We start from the raw sequence: 21,410 nt of genomic DNA, 5'->3' as shown, positions 1-21,410 counted from the left end.
CTTTCTTTTGGCTTCCATCTGTCCTTCTCTGGGTCACTGTGGCACATCGTGCTTTCTGGTGGGAGGCCTGTCAGTATAGGGATCTGGGAAGGTGATGCCACCTGAGTCCTGGGAGAAGGACATCAAGAGGACAGGTCTGGGGTCCAGTCCTGGCTCAGCCACTTAGTAGCTACATGGCCTTGGGAAAAGCACTGGAACCATTCTGGTTCTTGTTATCCTGCCTCAAGTGGTACATCCAGTGCCACGCAGGGTTGTTGGTGATGCCTAAAAGAGGAGATGCATGTAAAGCACTAACACGGTACACGCTAGTTATCGTCATAAGGGAATTAGACTGGTTAGATTGGAGGGACAGACCTTGGGTTCAAGGCTGCCTACCAGTGTTTGGGGATTTGTTGGTCCCTGGTCTGTGGCAGTCACTGAAAAGAGTACTAGATGAGGGATCTGGGTGTGAGGTATCTATTATGGTTCACTTCTGGTGAGAAGGAAGAAAGTTGAAGGTGACATCATCTTTCTCCTTAGATGCATTCAGGCAAATTCTACAGTCACTTTTATTTTTGTGGGCAAGGGGTAGAAATTTGAAGAGGGAATCGGAGCAGGTGACTGTGTGTCTGTCAGGTCCTTGGTGGCCTTCAGCACCCACTGGCTTCTGCGTCGTCTGTGTCTGGCTGTGGTGATAATAGGAAACAGATCTTTGTGTGCAGCTGACTTTAAGGAGGTCCTCACTCAGTACTACTCCTTAGGCCTTTAAGGCAGAGTATACGGTCTCTTCCTGGGGGCCCCTATGGGGAGGGGGGCAGGTAGGTGCTGCCGGTGAGGTCAAGCTGGAGAGGGTGAGGGAGGCATAGCATACGCCATCATCCTGTGTGAGAAAGGAAAAGGAAAGGGGTTAGACAGCAGAGGGGGAGGGGTCCCATCCCAAAGCAGCGATCCCACACTACCGACACCACAGTCCCTCTGTTCCTCCCACCCCACCTTCTCCAAACTTCCCTTTCAGGCCCTAGTCTGAGCTGCTTACCTTGGGGTCCCGTTTGGGGTTTGTATGTTGCACTAGAAAAAAATCAAGATGTGCCTGGGTCAGGTCATGGCAGCCAGGGTAGAGAAATCGGCAGGGGGCGCTAGTAGTGAGGTCATCTCTAGGTCAGGACCCAGATTGTGGGGGAGGCATGGGAGAAAGTAGGGTGCTGAGGGCACAGGTATGGGTATGGGGAGGGAGTGTGCGGGGAAGAAGGAAGGCTGGAGAACAGGAATGACAGTGGGCTTACCTTTATTCCCAGTGTTCTCGTATTTCTCCTCCATATTTTGGAAGGATCCCCTGCATGGGAACAGGAGGGAGGGCGGTGTGTCAGAGGCTGGGCAGAAAAGAGTTAACACCTGCTTGGGGTTGTTTCTCTTTCTGGGGGCTCTGTGACCTGCCTGCACATACTGAGAACATGAGGGCAACGGTATGAGGCTCTCAGAAGGAGGCTGCCTGGACAGGGTTGAGGGGCAGTTTGTGGTGTAGCCCTGTCCCTGAGCACTGACTGAGGTGGATTGTTCTAGAAAAGTGGCCTTATTGGAGGGACACAGGAAGGAGAAATAGGAGGGTGAGTTCCCATCCTTTCTGCTGGAGCGCCTCCATTAAAACTGGAGACTGAAAACTGGTGCTCAGGCCTTGGTCCCCAGAGGAAATGCCACCCTGGAGGGGTTTGAGGAGGACAGCTGGCAAGAGTCAGGAGGGGGAGGAAGGAGGGCGGGGCTGCAAGAAGGAAAAGTGTGGAAGTAGAAGAAAAGGATGGAGAAAGGTAAGAGGTGGTTGGTGAGGAGGGAGAGAGGTCAGGAAAGGAAGAGGAACTGGGGCCAGAGGGGAGGGGACCAGGCTGCTCTGAGAAAGGTCAGAGGGTAGAGGAGCTGGAGGCAGAGGATCCTGGTGGCCTTCCCCACGTCACAGGGGAAAAGGACAGATTAAAAGAGGAGCAAGAAAGAGGAAAAAACGTGGAGGAGGTAGGTATGTTTGTCGCCTGAGAATAGGTTTTTGCATCACGCAGAAAAGAATTCAAGAGCAAAGCATAATAAAGTGAAAGCAAGGTTATTCAGGGAGATAACATACTCCACAGACAGAGTGCGGGCCGACTCACTCAGAAGGGAGAGCAGCTTAGGAGATACACATTCCGTGGGCAGAACACGGGCCATCTCCAAAGGTGAGAGGAGAGAGACTGAGGGGTGTGGGAGTGTTTAATTTAAAGTAAAAGTGGATACAGGCTCCACAGACTGAGTGCTGCCCATCTCAGAAGGCAAGAGAGCAACCCTGAGGTGTGGGGCTGTCTGTTTTTATGGGTTCAGTAATTTCATACAGTAATGAATGGGAGGAATACTCATACTACTCTGGGGAAGGGTCAGGGATTTCCAGGAATTGGGCTCCCTGCCCACTTTCTGACCTTTTGTGGTCAGCCTAGGAACTGTCTTGGCACCTGTGGGTGTGCCACGAGGCTCAAGGTCTACTGGAAATTGAGTCTTCCACCATCTTGGAACCAGTTTGTCCTGTCCTCAATTTCTGTGTCATTCCTTCAGTGGTTGTGCCCTGCCCTCTTCCCTCCTTTCTCATGTTCGGGAAGGATGATGTTCAGACGTTCAGGTGGAGAGAAACCAGGATGACCAAGGTGAAAAGCTTAGAAATGAGGACAAAAGGAGGAGGAAAGGGGGTGCCAGAGAAAGACAAAGAGAGCCATTCTGGGAAAGAATCAGAGAAAGGGCTGGTCCACTGTACTTGATTTTTTAAAATGATAGAGCCTCAAGAAGTAAAGAACCTGGCCTGTCAGGGGACATGTGAGGATGTGTACTAAAAAATGCAGGAGGGGATTGGCTGTGAAAGGCTCCCCAGCACTGTTCTCAGAAGGAAACTTCCTGTTTCCCAAACCACTGCCCACCCCCTACCCCCATGAAACTCACTCACCTGGCTGGGGTTCTGGCCTTAGTCTGCAGACCTGTAGGGGGACCAACAGCTTGTCAGTGTGCCATCCACAGAGGCACATCTCCTCCCTGCCTTCTCTGCCCCATCCCACTCTGAGTGCATCCTAGGAGAGACCACAGCTGGGAAGCAGCTGTGCTGAAACCCACCTGGGAAAGAATTGGGACTCAGAGCTGGTACCCAGGTGGCACCCTGAGCCCGCCCACATCTGTCCTGTGTCATCCTCAACACCAATCAGGACAGCAGCTCTTCTCTGCCCCCTGCACCCCTTCACCCTGCCCTCTCTCCTGACCTTTCTCTCTGCTTTCTCTCCCTTCCTTGAACTCCCGGGCATCCCCCAACCTGCTCCTTCCCCTGCTGAGTCCTGGCCCACTCAGCCATTGTCATGGGTACCGCTGCTCCCTCCAGCCCTGACAAGCTAGCTTCTTGGGCTGCCCTTCTGGGTGGCAACTGTTTCTCCCACCTTGTGACCCTTGTGTCGAATCCATGTTGACACTGCAGCCCGGTCCCTTCCGCCCCCTTCCACTGGAACCTGTGCTGTCTCCCTGCAGCCCTCACCCTCCACATCCTCCTCAAGTCCTGCAGCAGCATTTCCCAGGGATCTGGCCCCTCGTTCCCACATGTCCTCTCCACCAGCCAGCACCGCCCTGGGAGGTCCCGTCACCCACAGGGACAGCCTTAGCACAGCGGACTCACTCCCCACCCCAGAGTCCAGTGACCTGCTCCACTCAGCCGCATCCTGGACTGGTTTTTGTTTTTTAATCACTGGGACTGAGAGCTCTGACATAGGAAGTGCTAGTGTCATTTTTATGCTACAACTTTCTTTTCTTCCAGCTCTCCTTTGTCATCATCCCTCTATACCTGTGCTTTGACCTCACTGAACTCCTGTCCCTTGGTAAGCTACTTTCTTTCAGGTTATCCAAGCTCCCTGCTGAGCCTTCTCTCCATTTGTGCCCTCACTGGCTCCTTGACCTTTGTTCCCCTGTCCGTCTGCCACACTAAGCTGACAGATTTCCAATCCTGGGTGTGTTCCTAAGCAGAGAATGCTATTTGCTCACCCAATATCCTTTCACTTTTTGTATTCAGTTACAGGACGTTGATTTTATGTGGAATGGTAGGGTGCCCCCTACAGATAGATGAGGGACATATGACTAAATATAGCCAATGAGATGTAAGGGGAAGTTGTGCGTAGGACTTCATGAAGGCTATTTAAAAAGGAGGACTTATACCTGGGGCATGGTCTTTTTGGCCTTTCCTCCATGTTCTTTTTCTTTTTCTTTTTCTTTTTTTAAAATTTTATTGAAGGATAGTAAGTTTACAATGTTGTGTCAATTTCTGGTGTACAGCACAATACTTCAGTCATATAGGAACATACATATAATTGTTTTCATATTTTTTAACCATAAGTTACTACAAGACATTGCATATGGTTCCCTGTGCTATACAGTATAAACTTGTCTTTCTTCCTTGTTCTTGATTCTTGTTTGGATTCAGAAATAATGGCTGGAGTCCTCACAGCCATCTTGGGCCATTAGGCAGCCTTTAGGACAGAAGCCAGTACCCAGGACAGTGAGCAGAAAGGTAAGAGCCTGAGTGCCTAAGAACAGTGCTTCCGCTGTCTGCCTCCAGATCCTTTTATATGAGGGAAACAATAGAACAAAAAACCCTCTGTGTTATTTAACCCACTGTTATTTCTGTTCTCTGGTGCTAGCAGCTGAACAGAACTTCTAACCAATACTTTCTAAAGGTTTCTAAACCTACATGGTTGAATACTGTTGGGGAAAAACATAATCATGTGCATGGATGGTTTTATACATCTTGGCCTCTCATCTGAGTTTAATCCTCAGAAATCATCTTGCATTTCCTTAGTGACTATGTCACATTTTCTCTTCATCTCCAACCCTCATTCTCACTCTCAGGACACAACCACTGTGGTTTTTGCTCCACAGAATTAAAAAAAAATTTTGTATATAGTTTAATTTATCAATATTTTTATTCATAGTCTTTGGGTTTTATGTCATACTCAGGGTGTTCATCTTCCCTCTATGATTACAAAATAGTCTCACATGCTTTATTCTAGTGCTGGGGTTATTTTTTTCCTTATTTGGATCTTTGATCTCTGTGGAATTTATTTTGGTGCAAATTATGAAATAGGGAGATAACATTACTTTTTCTCAGATGCTACTCCAGCACCATGTATTGAGTTACTCATATTTCCCCACTGATTAAGAAATGCTTCCTCTTAACCTACTAAATTCCATTATATTTGGCTCTGTTTTCATCCTGCCTATATTTGAATTTTTCTATTTTTTTCCATTGCTTTATCTGTTACCTGTCATCTGTTATATGCCAGTTTTGTGTCATTTTAATTATTGTAGCTTAATAATTATAAATGCTAATGCTGATATAGTGCTTACTCTGTGCCAGAATCTATTCTAAATGCTTTTCATTTAGTTGTCATGACAACCTCTATGAAAGTATTATTATTATTCCCATTTTATTGATGAGGAAGTTGAGGCTCGACAAGTAGTATCATTGTGCCAGTATTTACCCAGCCAAGGTGTGAAGTAGGATTTGGCTGCAGACATTCTAGATTCTATGCTCTTCACCTCTGTTCTTCAACTAATCTGATAGTGCTAATCTCCTCTTATTTTAAAATTTCTTTACAGTATTTCAAATCAATTTTGGAGGATTTTGTGGCATAAATAATGAATGCCTCTATCCTTTCATCTCTTTCAATTGTAAATGCATAATCCAGATTTCTGATGGACACCTCTACTCAGATGCCACACACGCTTCTCAAATATAAAATAACCCATACTAAAGAATCATCCTTCTCTCCCAATCATGGTGCTTGACCTTCTATATCCCCTAATATACTTTGTGGTCTCACCATGGCCTCATTCACCCATGTTGAAAACATGGGGCTTATTCCCACTTCCTCGACCATATACCAATCCATTCCCAAGTGCTACTGGTTTTTCCTCTTAAGTTTCTCAGGATCTGGCTGTCTTCCTCCATCCACACTGACACATTCATTAGACTGTTCTCAGCCTGGTCCACTTCCGGCCTCTCCACCACAGTGCGGTGTATCTGCAAGGCCAAGCTGGGTTGCCACTCCGATGCTTCACGTTGCCTCTGGGGTCGAAGGCTCCTGGGTGTGATTTACAGGGTCTTCTTCTCCCTCCTCTCCTGCCTCCTCCACAGCCCTGCGATACTTGCAGTTCCCAGAATAATTTCCTTTCTCTGGAAGGAGAGTGACTTCTACAGCACATTCACCATTTGCCCAGCTAATTCTTTGAAACTATTTGCAGGTATCACTTCCTCTGGGAAGTCCGACTTGATTACACCTCTTTCCTCCCAACTTAACATAGTTCTTCCCAAATGAGTCAATTAGTCCTTGAGGCAACTGTCCCCACCTCTATCCCCCACTGAGTTCCTTGAAAACAGGGCTTATGTCTTACTTATTTTTGCATCTCCAATTATAAATTGGAAAATAGGCATCTGGAAAGTAGGCACCAACCAATGCTTGCTGGGTGGAGCCAACTTCTTGTTCCCTTCTGTTATCTCCTTACTCTTCCCAGGGCATACCCTCCCCTCCTTGTGAACCAAAAGTTAAGACTGAGGAGAAATGATTAAGAGGTAACAACTGGAAAATGATTGGGTTTGCAGAGAGGGATTGGTCTGGAGCAGTGCTTCCCAAACTTAATGGCACACAAATACCATTTGAGGAGACCATTAAAAATTCGAATTCCCAAGCCCAGACCTCAAGCCCAGCAGGGAGCTCCATTTTTAATGGACGCCTATGGTCATTTTGATGTGGGTAGGTTCTGAGAAATACCTAGCTAGGAATCATGGGGAGAGGTTGGAGGTCCTGGACCACTTACCTTTGCTTCTTTTCCACGTGAAGTACACAATCAGCCCCACAATTAATGTTATGAGCACAGCGCCGGCCAGTGCCAACCCAACTGTAGCTCCCATACTCAGAGGCCAAGACTCTGAACTCTGTTTCCCTTCTGAGTCCCCGAGGCCAACTGTGATGGTGGTGGTGGTGGTGGTTGTGGTTGTGGCGGTGGTTGTGATGGTGGCTGAAAAGACATAGGAAACATGCAGATTGTCCCCTGAGGGACTGGAGGTATCTGGGTGAAGCTGTCACATCTTGTTCCCTAATTTGGAGAATATGAGGGGTGGGGAGCAACTCTCTGAAGCTCCTCCATGGGGAGGGGAGTCACAAGGGAAGACCTGGAGGTTTAGAATCCATATCACTCTGTTTAAATCCTGACTACTACTGATCAGTGGTGTGATCCCAGAGCCTCATTTCATCGCCTACAAATAGGGATAACTGAATCGCAAGATTTAAAAAAAAAATTTTATTGTGGTAAAATATATATCACACACAAATTACCATTTTAACCATTTTAAAATGTGCAGTTCAGCGGCATTAAATGCATTCACACTGTTCTGCAACCATTACCACCATCCATCTCCAGAACATTTTCATCTTTCCGAACTGAAACTCTATCCCAGCTAAACACTAACTCCCTAATCCCCTTCCCCCAGCCACTGGCATCCACCATTCTACTTTTTGACGCTAAGAATTTGACTGCTTCTAGGTACTTCTTAGAAGTGGATTCAAATAGTATTTGTCCTTTTACACAAATTGTTTTAATAAGTGAGAAAACATTTGTAAAGCACCTAGTCTATACTGGAAATATATTTTTAAGGTTGAATTAATGTATATTAAACTTTAGTTTCTACAAACAGATCGTATCTTTGTAGATATTTAAGGTACCATTAAAAAATTGATTTAAGCATTTCCAATTCAAGATGGCAGAGTAGTAGGACCACGAGCTAGCCTCTCCTCATGACTACAACAAAACCACAAGTGACTGTTAAACAGCCATTGAAAAAAAGACTGGAACCTAGCAAAAAAGATCGTTTTCAACTGGAAACATAAAAAGGGAACCACAGCAGGACGGTATGAGGGGCATGCTAGCAATATAATAAGGTCCCATATCCCCTGGGTGGGCGACCCACAAAGTGAAGAATAATTAAGTTGCAGAGGCCCTCCCACAGGAGTGAGAATTCTGAGCCCCACGTCAGGCTCCCCAACCAGGAGCTCTGACATTGGGAGGAAAAGACCCCAGGACATCTGGTTTTGAAGGCAAGTGGAGCTTAACTCCAGCAGCTCCATGAGACTGGGGGAAACAGGGACTTCAGTCTCTTGGGAAGGGCATACAGAATCTCATATGTGTGAGGTCCAAGGACAGAGGCAGTGATTTCATAGGAGCCTGGGCCAGACCTGCGTTTTGGTTTTGGAAGTTCCCTTGGGGAGGTAGGGGACAGCTGTGGCTCATCCAGGGACATAAAAGCTGGTGGTGGACATTCTAGGAGTGTTCATCTGCATGAGCTTTCCTGGAGGCTGACATCTTGATTGGATCATTAGCACCAAAACCTAGTCCCACCTAACAGGCTTATGGGCTGGGAAGCCTCAGGCCAAACAACATACTGGTGAGAAGGCAGCCGCACCCATCAGCAGACTTCTGAGCCACAAATGCCTCTAGACACAGCCCTACCCATCAGAGGTCTAGGACCAAGCTTCACCTACTCCTCCTGCCAGGAAACCTGCATAAACCTCCAGTCTAGCCTCATCCACCAGGGGGCAGATACCAGAAGTAAGAAAACAATAATCCCAAAGCCTGTGGAAGGAATCCACAAGCACAGGCCATACTCTACACTGGGACCAGCTGGACTTTGGCCCTTGGATGACAAGAGAGGAGTGTACTGCTGGGACGCATAGGACATCTCTCACAAAGGGCCACCTTTCCAAGATCGAGAAATATAACTAACCTACATAAAAATACAAATAGAAAGATAGACAGGATGAGGCAGCAGAGAAATATCTTTCAGGCCAAGACACAATAAAATTCCAGAAGAAGAAATAAGTCATGATGAGATAGGCAATCTGTCTGAGAAGAGTTTAGAGTAATGATGGTGAAGATATTCAGAGAACTCAGAAGGAGTATAGATGCACATGAGGAAGTTCTTGGCAAAGGGTAGGAAAATATAAAGAATACCCAAACAGAGTTGAAAAAATTATGGAAAAGAGTAACACACTAGAAGGAACCAAAACAGACTAAATGAGGCAGAAGAACAGATCAGTGAGCTAGAAGACAGATTAGTGGAAATCACTACTGCAGAACAGAAAAAAGAATGAAAAGAGATGAGGATAGTTTGAGAGAACTCTGGGACAACATGAAGTGCACTAATATTCACATTATACAGGTCCCAGAAAGAGAAGAGAGAAAGGACCTGAGAAAAATTTTTAAGAGATAATAACCAAAAATTTACCTAACTTGGGAAAGGAAACAGTCACCCAAGTCCAGGAAGCACAGAGAGTTCCACACAGGATCAACCCAAAGAGGAACACACCAAAGCACAAAGTAATCAAACTGACAAAAATTAAGGATAAGGAGATAATATTAAAATCAGCAAGAGAAAAGCAGCACATAACATACAAGGGATCTCCCAAGAGGTTATCAGCTGATTTTTTCAGCAGAAACTACAGGCCAGAAGGGAGTGGCATGATACATTTAAAGTGATGAAAAGGGAAAACGTACAACCAAGAATACTCTATCCAGAAAGGCTCTTGTTCAGGTTTGATGGAGAAATCAAAAGCTTCACGGATAAACAAAAGCTAAAAGAATTCAGCACAACCAAACCAGCTTTACAACAAATGTTAAAGGAACTTCTCTAGTCATCAAACCATAAGAGGAAAAAAAAAAAAAAAAAAGAAGAAAGAGAAAAAAACAGACCTACAAAAGATTGCTTTGGCAACTCAGGTCTTTTATGGTTCTATATAAATTTTAGATTTATTTGTTCTAGTTCTGTGAAAGGTTTTGTGAGTATCTTGACGGAAGATTGCACTGGGTCTGTGGATTGCTTTGGGCAGTATGGCCATTTTGATAGTGTTGATTATTCTGGTCCAAGAGCACAAGATATCTTTCCATTTCTTTGTATAATCTTCAATTTCCTTCATTGATGTTTTACAGTTTTTGGAGTATAGGTAACCTCCTTGGTTAAGTGTTTTTCTGGGTGTTTTGTTGTTTTTGATACAATGGAAATGTTTCTGCCAGTTACAAAATTCTTGTTTTTGAAGTGCAAAAAAAACAACAGTGAATGAAGGGCCACAAATGGCAAAATACCCTTCTTTTTTATGGGTGAGTTGTATTCCATTGCATATATGTGCTACATCTTCTTTGTCCATTCGTCTATTGATGTACACTTTGGATGCTTCCATGTCTTGACAGTTCTAAATAGTGGGGCTAATAATAGCCTGGTGTATGTATTTTTTTGAATTAATTTTTTTGTTTTTCTTGGATATATGCACAGGAGTGGAATTGCTGGGTCATATTTTATTTTTAGGTTTCTATTTTTAGGTTTTTTGAGAAGCGTCCATATTGTTTTCCATGGTGGCCACACCAGTTTACATTCCTACCAAAAGTGTACAGGGGTTCCCTTTTCTCCACATCCTTGTCAACATTTGTTATTTGTGTTCTTTTGGTGATCACCATTCTGACAGCTGTGAAATGATGTCTCATGATTTTGATCTGCATTTCCCTGGTATTAGTGATGTTAAGCAACTTTTCATGTTCCTGTTGGCCATCTGCATTTCCTCTTTTGGAAAAATGTTCAGTTCTTCTGCCCATATTTTAAATGGGTTGTTTGCTTGCTTTTTAACTGAAGTACAGTTGATTTAAAATGTTGTATTAGTTTCTGGTGTAGAGCATGGATGGACTTGGAGGGCATTATGCTAAGTGAAATAAGTCAGAGAAAGACCAATACTATATCACTTACATATGGAATCTAAAAATCCTTTCTGCTCTGTCTTCAAGGATAACCAGCGTCTGGCGACTTCTCACCCACCACTGCCATCACCCTAATGTAGTCACATCATCTCCCACTGGTCTTCCTGCTTTGACCTTAATCATTTATGTAGTCTGATTCTACACGCAGCAGTCAGAGGGACCCTTTTACTGTCCCACCTCACAGCCTTTGCCCTATTGAGTGGAACATTCTCCAGACCTCTCCCTCACTTCCTACATGTCTGTGCCTTGGCTGGAGTTTTCTGCTGGCTTCTCCAGATTTCTCCCTAGCCCCTCTCCACTCTGCTTTGTGCCTTTGGAGGCTGGTCTTGGTGGACTCCAGCCATGCACTCTCTCACCCACTGGTTCCTATTCAGTGGCCAATGGGAGTCACCAGCAGGAGATGAGGGAGAGGAGGGTAAGTCAGGACATAGCTCTTGGCCCCCTCCCTGAAAAACATTGTATTAGTCAGGGTTCTCCAGAGAAACAAGTACCAATAGGATATATAGAGAGAAACAGAATTAGTCTTATTATGAGGAGTTGGCTCACACTATTATGACAGCTGGTAAGTCCCATGATCTGCCATCAGCAAGGGGGAGGCCCCGGAAAACCAGTGGTGTCGTTCCAGTCCAAACCCAAAGGCCTGAGAACCAGGAGAGGGTAATGGTGTAAGTCCCAGTTTGATTCCAAAGGCCTGAGAACCAGTTCTGATTCCTGGGGACAGGAGAAGATGGACTTCCCAGCTCAAGTGGAGGGCAAATTTGCCCTTCCTCCCCTTTTTCATTCTATTCAGGCCCTCAAGGGATTGGATGATGCCCACCCACTGCTAATCTCTTCCAGACTCAACTTCACAGACACACTCAGAAATCATGTCTGAGGGTCCCTTAGCCCAGTCAAGTGGACACAGCAAACTAACCATCATGGGCCTGTGGACTCTCTCTCCCCAGAGGCCACATTTCCTCTCTGGGTCCCAGTATCTACATCCTCCCCTGCTCCTTAGGCCTGTGGTTGGTCCCAGATTTCTCACCTCCCTGACTGGTTTCCCTACCCTGTTCCCCTCTCAAAACTCTTCTCAGTTACCCTGTCTGAGCAGCTGCTTCCTGCCGGGACCCTGACGAATGTCCCAGAGGCCTTCCCTGTTCCATCTGAATAAAGCAGCACCCCCAGCACCTCTATCCCCCCAATTCTGCTTCATTTTCCTCCTTTTCTCTTCTCACCACCACCACCACCTGACACACAGACAGAATTAACTTGTTTGCTTTTTTTGTGGTTTTCTTTCTACACTCAAGTGTAAGTTCCATCACTGAGGACATTTTTGTTTTGTTGTAACTGCTGTTTCTCCAGTTCCCAGAGTAGGACCTGACCCATAGCAGGCACTCAATCAGTATTTGTTATTTCATTTGTTAAGTGAATGAATAAAATATTTTCCCTTGGAATTTCAAGGTATTCAACTGCTGTCTTCCAGCTTCTTCTATTGCTATGAGACAGCCATAGCCACTCTGATTCCTGAATCTCTGTATGTGGCCTGTTTCTTTCCTCCTTGGAAATTTGTTGGATCTTTTTATCCCTGGTGTTTTGAAATTTCATGTTGCAGGGCCCTGAAGTAGGTCTTTTTATCTTACCCATTTTGCTGGGCTCTTTTGTTCTGGAAAATGTCTAGAGTAATTTTGTAGTTATTTTCTTCCCCATGGCCTTCTTTCTTCCCTGTTTTTAAAGCTCCCATTTATTCAGAGGTGCAACCTCTTGGACCAATTCTCAATTTTTCTTATCCTGCCTTCTATATTATATTTCTATGGCCGCTGTAACAAATTGCCACAAACTGGGCAACTCTAAACAACAGGAGTTTACTCTCACAGTTCTGGAAGTCAGAAATCAAGGTGTCACCTTGGCTGCACTCACTCAGGAGGCTCTGGGGGAGGGTCTGTTTCTTGATTCTTCCTGCTTCTGGTGGCTGCTTCACTCCAGTCTCTATGCCTCCGTGGTCATACTGACTTCTCTTCCGTCTGTGTCAAATCTCCCACTGCCTCTCTCTTATACTTTTATTAGCATTTAAGGCCCACCCAGATAATCCCAGTTAACCATCTCATCTCAAAATCCTTACCTGAATCACATCTGCAACCATGTAAGGTACTATTCACAGGTTCTGGGGATTAGGATGTGGGCATAGCTTTTGGGGGCTTTTGCAGAGGGCTGCTGTTCAACCCACTACAGTATCCAAATCTTTGACCTTTTGTTCTACCTTCTGAGAGATTTCCACAAACTTCATCTTTTAATCATTTATTAAGTTTTCCATCTTTGCTAGTAATCTCTAACTTCTAGGAGTTTTTTCATTTGTAAAGCACTCTTTCTTGTTACATGCATGTGATCTCTTAAGGATGATATTTAAAATTTTCAGTCTCCCTCCATTGTTTTGGTTTCTTTTCCAGATTCTTTCCCCCCCTGATTATTTTGCTCTCTGTGTTTCATGGGGAAAGCTTTTGTTAAGTGTTTAATTTAATAATTTAAAAACAGAATCTCTAGTCTCTAGCATCCTGGGTGCAGCTGAGGCAAGGGTACAATCCTCAGTGCAGGGGATTTGCTGCAAGGCTGAGACCCCAATCTCTCTGCCCTAAGGCCCCGGCAAGCAGAAAGCTGTACTAGTTGGAAGCTGTGTGTGTGTGATGGCAGAAAGTGCTAGTGGGCTATAGAGTGATCTGTTAGATTTTTAGATCTTTCTCAGGCCCATCAGATAGATTTTTCAGAGAAGAATCTTGTGATCTTATGTCCTTGGTGGGGTAGGAGGCAGCAGCCTGGCTGCCTGCATCCTGGGGAGCATCCAAGAGGGTTGAAGTGTTTCGGGTCTCGTCAGTTCACCAAATCCAGTTTTAAGGACAGAACCCTTGCTGCCAGTTATGCCCAGGGTACTTCCCCCAGAGTTTTTGTGCCAGTTTTGCCAGAAAGGATAACCCTCCACCTTCTGCTGGGGTGGGGGATGGGGATATGGAGGTTTTCCTGCTTCTTAAATAGATTTTCAACTAGTCCTCTAGTTTTCAGACCCCCTTCCACACCCACGGTCAGGTGTACTAGGGGACTGCTGGCCCTGTAAGGGGTTTTGTAGTGTACATTGCCTGCCTTCTGGGTTTCCCCACTGCTGGCTTAGGGTTTAGCTCCTCTGGTCTCTTGAACCAGTTACAGTCCTGTCTGTTTCCAGCTTCCCAAATTTTGTTTTTTTCCACCTAGTTCACATATATTTTGCCCTCGTGGATTTTTGTCTTAAAAAATTCCTTTTACTGTCATTTTAGTAGATTTTGGGAGGGAGTGGAGGTAAATATGTACATATAATCCACCATCTTGGTCAAAATTTATATATTACCTTTAGAATGAATATTATAATAAAGTAAACATTTTTAAAACATTGCACATTAATCATAAAAATAAAGGATATAGAGGAAAAGTCTTGTGAGACCATTTCTATGGTCTTTGGAAGAACACTACCTAGATTTACTGAGGGACTTAAAACAGGACCGCTTCCTGGGTGAGAAGACTCTACATTAGATTCTGATTTCAGTTTCTGTCCAGTGCTTTATAGGTTTAATGTAATGCTGATTCTAAAAAAATCAATATGAGTGTTTTTCTAGGAACTTGGCAAACTTACTCTAACATTTATATGGAAGAATAGGCAGGCAACAATAATAAAGTTTTTGAGGAAGAAGTAACGTGATTCTGATGGAAAAAGTCTTATCAGTACTTGAAACCTGATAAAGGTACAGTAACTAAAACAGTGTGGTACTGATATAAGACAACAAGACCAGTGAAACAGAGCAGACAGACCAGAAATGGATGCTATTCTACAAAAGAACCTAGAACCTAGAATCAATGGAGAAAAAGTACTCAGTAAGTTGAATGAGGGCAGCTGATTTGTTTCTTGGTACAAAGATCAACTTAGTTCTTTACCTCATACCGTATACCACAATAAATTAGTTGATTTTTAGTTTTCTAAAAAATTATCTACAGACCACACATTGTCTTATTGCCTGTGCCTGGGAGAGACCTCCTCCCCAACCCTGGAGACAGATACACCGAGGTTCAAATTCCTACCCCTCACTGAGTAAGAGAGGAAGGTGTGTTAATGCAACACGTCCATTATTAGGTTAAATATAGGTCAAGACAAGATGATCAGGTCAGTAAGTGAGGTCCAGCGGCTAATGGTTAAGAGAGGAGGCTCTGGAGTTAAATTGGAGCCAAATCCCACCCCTACCGGGTGTGACTTTGAGCAGGTGTTTGCTCTGCCAGCCTCAGTTTCCCTTCCTGTAGTGGGAGGATGACAGCAGTAGCGACTGTTACTGGGGGTCGTGGGGAAGGTTAGTGAGGCTGGTGCTACTGGGTCGTTCAGCCGGGACGCAGTGCACAGCAAGCGGGAGCTGCCGTTACTGCTGCTGCTGCCACCTCTTCATGACCAGGACCCAGGAGCAAGCTCAGAGTGGACAGCAGGGACAGTGTGACCAGAACAACACGGGAGAGGTGGGGGGAGGGTGCGAGAGACAAGGAGGGTAAAGAGGGTGGAGGCAGGGGAAGAGGAGGTGGGAAAGAGAGGAAAGAGATGGGACGGGGGTGGGAGCACCGAGAGCCATGTTCTGGGCAGCCGAGCAGGAGAAGGAAGTGGGGAGACTGGGAAACAGGTGATGGGGAGTTGCCAGGAGACAGAGCCCCTCGGGGCACCATCGGGTATCTACTGTGTGTGCCGGGCTGAGCTCCTGGCTGTGGGGAGACACAGATATGGGGTATGTGGGGCTCCGCACATGGACACATGACAAAGGGGAGACAGGCACATCCTGAAGATGTCAGGTCACCTGGAGGATGTGGGGCAGGGCCAGGGGCAGGGTGGAGCCCCAACTTGGAGCAGGAAGGGAGGACAGCTGGGGGCCAGGAAGGTGCTGAGGCCTGGGGGTGGCAGAGGGGCTGGTCTGGAAGAGCAGAGAGGATTTTGATAGAAGAGTCAGGAAAAGGAGACCAGGCTGGGGAACGAGGCATCAGTGGCCTCCAAGAGCCTCAGACAGGACAGCTGGACTCACCCCGGGTGATGATGAGTTGGGTCCCCTCAATGGACTGCCACACCTTCTCGCCATATTGCCGTGTGTTCAACTTCACCCGGCAGAAGTACACGGCCTGGTCCCGCATCCGCAGGTTCCGGATCTGGAGGGAGCCGTTCTTGCAACCCTCTGTCCAGTTCAGGAAGAGCCGGTTCTTGAAATTCTTATGAGTGAAATGCGGAGTTGTGTTGTAGATGAACTGCCCATGGAAGTGTTTCCATCTCCAGGATATTCTCACTTTGGGAACCTTGTCTAAGTCCCAGGGGTAATAGAAGGAGAAGGGGATGTGGATGGAGCCGCCCTCGGGGGCTGAGAGAGAATTTGGTTGGTTCATCCCAAAGTCATAGTTTGGACTGTGTTCTGCCTGGCGACCTAGAGGAACGAGGGAGAGGGAGAGACTCTGAAGCCACCAGGAGAGATGAAGAAGGTGACCCCAGACCGTCCGGCACCCTCACCTACAGGCGGGTGTGTGACAGTGGCAGGACTGGCCCTCTGGCCTGGGTGTGCCCCTCTCCGGGCTCGGGGTAGGGAGGAGCGTGAGGGGTTGGGGGCATCCAGCACTGTGGGACCAGCCCTTTGTTGGGGGTGGGAGCCTGGCCGGCAACCCCAGGAGACCCCTTCTACAGACACCCGGCCACGGCCCCTCCCCGGGGTGCCCCCAGGCCCTGGGCAGAGCAGGACAGGCCTGGGCACTCACCAGCCTGCGGAGATGCCGGCGGCGGCAGCAGCAGCAGGGGCAGCAGCAGGGCCAGACCCATGGCCTTGCCCTCTTCCTGGGATGAGAAGACAAGCAGAGACCTCAAGGCCCAAGGGGAGGCCGGTGGAGGGGCCGCCTGGGGGGAGTCTCAGCACCAGAAGGGCGAGGTCAGGCTCCCTCAGGACTGGGGTTGGGGGGAGCCTTCCCTGAACCGCCCACCCCGGCAGTGACTGGCACTTCCTTTATCAATCTGGCTTCTTCTTTTCCTATGTTGCAAAAGGGCCTCCGTGTGGTCAGCGCGCAGGGAGCGTGGTCTCGGCCTCCCAGCCCCCAGCTTCACGCTGAGGGGCCCGGTCCCGCCCTGGGCCAGCTGGGGCCGCTCCTCTCTCCGCCCAGCTCCCTGCCTCCGCACCCCCTCGGCACCTCCTTAGGAGTCAGTCGCTGTGTCTCTGGGTGTCTGTCCCTCCTTTTCTCTGGTTCTCTGAGAGTCTCTCTCATCGCAGCGGAGGGGCGGCAGCAGGACCGGCTCAGGCAGGAGGTGGGCGGCCATGAGTCCCTGCCCAGCTGCAGCCCCTCAGAGAGGAGGAGGAGGAGGGAGCCGCTGGTGGTCAGAGCCTCAGCCCCCAGCCCAGGCACCAGGGGCACCCGGCTGGCTCTTGGTCCCTCTCCCTTTGGGCGGGGGCTCCCCTGCTGTCTCCCCTGCAGTCCCCAGGCAGAACCAAGGCCCACCAGGCCCCTCCCCCTGGTCTGCCCCCTTGTGCAGTTGCACACCCTCCCCGAGTGAGTTTACGGGGTGAGACTGGGCTCACCTTCCCACCCATCGGAGAGTGGGCCTTCCGGGGGCCACGCCTCCGCCCACGGATGCAGGACAGGTTCTGCAGGGCCCTCTGTCCTCTCTCTGCACATGGAAACAGGGGCTCAGAGAAGTCTTGCCCCCCATCCAGGACTGGAGTGGCAGGGCCGGGACTGGAGCTCCAGTCTTGCTGAGCCCACAGAGCCTCCTTCTCCTTCTGGATGCTTCCTCCTGGTTGCTGCACAGAGTCTCTGGGCCTCAACTTCTGAGTGCAGAGCTGTGGGGGGTGAGCGCCAGGAGGCTGTATTGTAATAATGCTCCTCAGGGGATTCCCTCCACAGCTGTGAGACCCTGGCTACTCCAGACCCTTCCCTGGACAGAGGGGATGAAGCCTCAGAGCAGCCATGAGTCATCCTGGTGACAGTCCCTGGGACCATGTCTGATGGAGGCCACTGCCAGCTTGGGACTGGTGGTGGAGGTGCTGAGGGATGGGGGCTGGGACCTTTGGTGACCCTTGGGGCTGGCTGCGAAGGAGGCTCTGCTCCGCCCTCCCCAGGGTGAGGTTGGCATTGGCTTGAGAGCAGGCTGTGGGGGTAGGGTGGGGAGGACACGATTTCAGCAGAGGAAGTGGCCTCAGTGCTGGAGGTGGAAGCAAGCAGACTGACTTCCTTTCTCCTTTTCTCAGTTTCCCCCTAATTTTAATAGTTTTCTTCCATGATTTCCCATGGTTGGCCCAGGCACCCTCTGCCCTCTATCTGGCCTCTTCCCAGGCCCAAGAAGAGAGGTTCTGCATTTTCATGGAACCCTCTTGTTTGAGTCAGGCCTTAAATATCCAGTTTGTCATTTTCAGCTTTACAACATTCTGTGATGGGCGAATGCTTACCTCCATTTTAACCATGAGGGGAAACTGAGGCGCAGAGCCTTAATATCATGGAGCCCTCTGGGCTGTGAAAGGTGCTTGTGCGGAATTGGTAACAGCTGAAAAGGGGGTCAGAAGAGAGGACAAGGGACCTGCTGGCTTCTTGGCAGGGCCTCCAGAGCATTCTTGCCATGTGTGTGGGGTGACACATGGTTCCCTTCCTGCCTTACCCCACTAACTTGGGACCTGGAAAGTCTCCTCCCTGCCAGGCCACCCAAGGGGGTAGGTGGACCCCACCAGGGGACACCACTGCTCATTCTGTTGGGCAGCACAGAACTTTTACAAAGCAGGTTCTGGGTAACTTTTGTAGAGCACCTGCAGGCCAGGTGCCCTCAGGCCCTGCTGCTTCCACATAAGGGCTCCCTAGGTCCTCCTCGCTTTCTCCCAAGCGTCCACCTCCCTCATTGACCACATCCACCACTGCCCCAGCCCCTCCCCCTCCGTGGCACCCCACCCTGCTCCTACTTGCCCTCCCAAGATTGGGGACGAGGCAAAGACGTGTGTTCTCACTACCTGCATTCATTGTGCTGGAAGGTTCGAGCCCATGAAATAAGGCAAGAAACACAAATGAGATTTCTGTAACTATATTTTCTTAGATTCTGCATTTATCTGTTTGGCTTGCACTCACCACAGGGCTAATCGGAATAACTGTATTTTCTAATTTTCCGTGTTCTTGATGCTGTGACATCTGCGGCCTCACGGCCCAAGGAGCTGCTGCCCCTCCCAGGACCAGCTAATTCTTAGAGACAGCAAAGGGCTGTCCTGGGAGCATGCCCTTCATATGCACACCAACCACTCCAGGGTCCTTACTCTAACCCATCTCCTTTATCTACCTCACACATCAAGCCAATATTTCCCCTGCCCTAAGTCAACGCAGGGCCAGGTACCAGACAACTAAGGACAGAGTGTATAGTCCAAACCTACCAGAATTATTCAAACTAGCCAATCCTAAACTGTCTCCCTGTCCTGCCTTGCTTTTCCCGCAGAAAACATAATAAAGAATGTGTTTTCTTCATCCTCATTCTTGTTTCTGCCTCCTGAATGACGCTGGTGCTTCCCCACCACCAGTGTACCCTCTGCCTCTGGGAAATGTAAGTAATAAAAATCTTCTTTCAATGGCATTAAGCTTTCTGAGTCATCACTCAAGTCGTCTCTATAAATTAAAACCCTGCAGGTACAATAATTGAGACAAAAGGCATCCAGATTGGAAAGGAAGAAGTAAAAACTGTCTTTATTCACAGATGACTCGGTTGTTTATGCAGAAGATCCAACGGAACATACAAAAAAGCTACCAGAACCATTAGTGGGTTAAGCAAATTTGTAGGATACGAGATCAGTACACAAAACTCAGCTGTGTTTCTCTATACTAACAACAAAGAATCGGGAACTGAAATGAAAACAAGGCCAGCTACAATAATATCAAAGACATGAAATATGTAGGAATAAATATGATGGGAAGTGTGCAAGATCTGAACACTGAAAATGTGAGATATTGTTGAGAAAAATTAAAGGTGAGTAAATGGAGATTTCATGAGAAGACTCAGTATTGTTAAGATCCCAATTTTCCTTCAAAAATATGTAGATTTAACATAATCTCAATAAAAATCCTAGTAGGTTTTCTTTGTAGAAATTGACAAGCCAATTCTAAAATCCCTATTCCTATCGAAATTCAAAATACCTAAAACAGCCCAAAAAACTTGCAATTGAAGAACATTTTTGGAGGATTTACACTGCCTGACTTCAGGACTCATTAAAAGGTACTGTAGTCAAGACGTATTGGCACCAAGGTAGGCAAATAGGTCAATGGGACAGAACAGAGGGCACAGAAATAGACCCACACTTTTATGATCAATTCATTTCCCACAAAGATGCAAAGGCAACTACGTGGAGAAAGTATAGTCTTTTAAACCAGCGCTACTGGAACAATTTGACGTTTGTATACAAAAGAAAGGAACTTTATTCCATACCTTGCATTATATTAAAAAATGAACTCAAAATGATTTACAGGCCTAAATGTAAGTCTTAAAATTATATAACTCAAGAAGATAGAAGAAAATCTTTGTGACCTTGGGTTAGGCAAATGTTTCTTAGATTCAGCACCAAAAACATGACGCATAAAAGAAAATATTGAAAAACTGGAGTTCATCAGAATTAATAACTTCTGTTCTTCAAAAGATGCTACCAAGCCTGGGAGAAAATATTTGTAGATCATGTAACAGACTTGTATATCCATGCTATACAATGAACTCTAATAAGGAAACAAAATTCCAATGAAAAAAATGAGCTAAAGATGTGAATAGATACTTCATCAAAGAAGATATATAGGTAACAAGCACACGAAAAGATGTGGAACATCATTAGTCACTAGGGAGATGCAAATGAAAGCCACAGCAAGATACCATCATACATCCATTAAATGGCTGCAATCAGTAGACCAATCATACTGACTGTTGACAGGGACGTGGAACAGCCGGAGCTCTCACACCCAGCTGGTGGGAATGTGAGAGGGTACAACCGCTCTGGCCATTCCTTAAAAAGTTACACCTACACCTACCATGTGACCCAGTCATACCACCCGCGGGTGTCACAGTGGGTGTCACAGTGTTGACCAGCAGCAACTTAGGGGAAACGCCGATTCTCAGGCCCCAGCCGGAACTGCTGAAGTTTGAGAACCACTGCCCTGGGGCAAGGCCACTGGCACTGGGACCCTGCCGTGTGTTACTTCCTTTTCACAGCAGTCCTGTGAGATGGAGGAGTTTTTACTCCCACCTGACAGAGGAAGAAACCGAGGCTCAGAGAGGACACTCACTTACTCTAACACCCTCCAGATCTGGATGCGGAGCACACTCAGGTCTGTGCACCTTGTCAACTTGGTGCTTACCCGAGTGCCTGCCCCTCCCCCACCCCTCACTTCCCCTTCCTCCCACAGCCCGTCCCAGAGATGGTCATTCATCCTGCTTCATTCAGCTGGCCGCTTCTCCAGGTCTGGGAAACAAAGGCAGGAGGGATGTGAGCATGGCCCCTGAGACTTGGCAGGGCTCACAGGCACAGGAAGATGACAAAGGGCTCTCTGAAGGATGGGGAAGGAGGAGAAATGAGGGGCAAGGTCTTGGTCTCAGCTCT

General features: G+C 47.4%; 1 protein-coding gene across 1 annotated transcript; it reads right to left on the bottom strand.

Annotated features, from left to right (window-relative positions):
- Nucleotides 1-524: 524 nt before the first annotated feature.
- Nucleotides 525-17,349, bottom strand: PILRA (paired immunoglobin like type 2 receptor alpha). The gene is made up of 7 exons (XM_010957004.3): nt 16,576-17,349; nt 15,861-16,250; nt 6,832-7,032; nt 2,930-2,960; nt 1,263-1,312; nt 1,016-1,047; nt 525-859 (listed from the first exon to the last, which is right to left on the bottom strand). Exons 1-7 carry the CDS (start codon nt 16,634-16,636, stop codon nt 737-739), a joined length of 888 nt encoding a protein of 295 aa, XP_010955306.3. The 5' UTR covers nt 16,637-17,349; the 3' UTR covers nt 525-736.
- Nucleotides 17,350-21,410: the final 4,061 nt, after the last annotated feature.

The sequence above is a fragment of the Camelus bactrianus genome, chromosome 18 (assembly GCF_048773025.1).
Source record: "Camelus bactrianus isolate YW-2024 breed Bactrian camel chromosome 18, ASM4877302v1, whole genome shotgun sequence".
Taxonomy (NCBI): Eukaryota; Metazoa; Chordata; class Mammalia; order Artiodactyla; family Camelidae; genus Camelus; species Camelus bactrianus.
The sequence above is the reverse complement of the archived record's forward strand: the minus strand, read 5'-3'. Positions and strand labels throughout refer to the sequence as shown.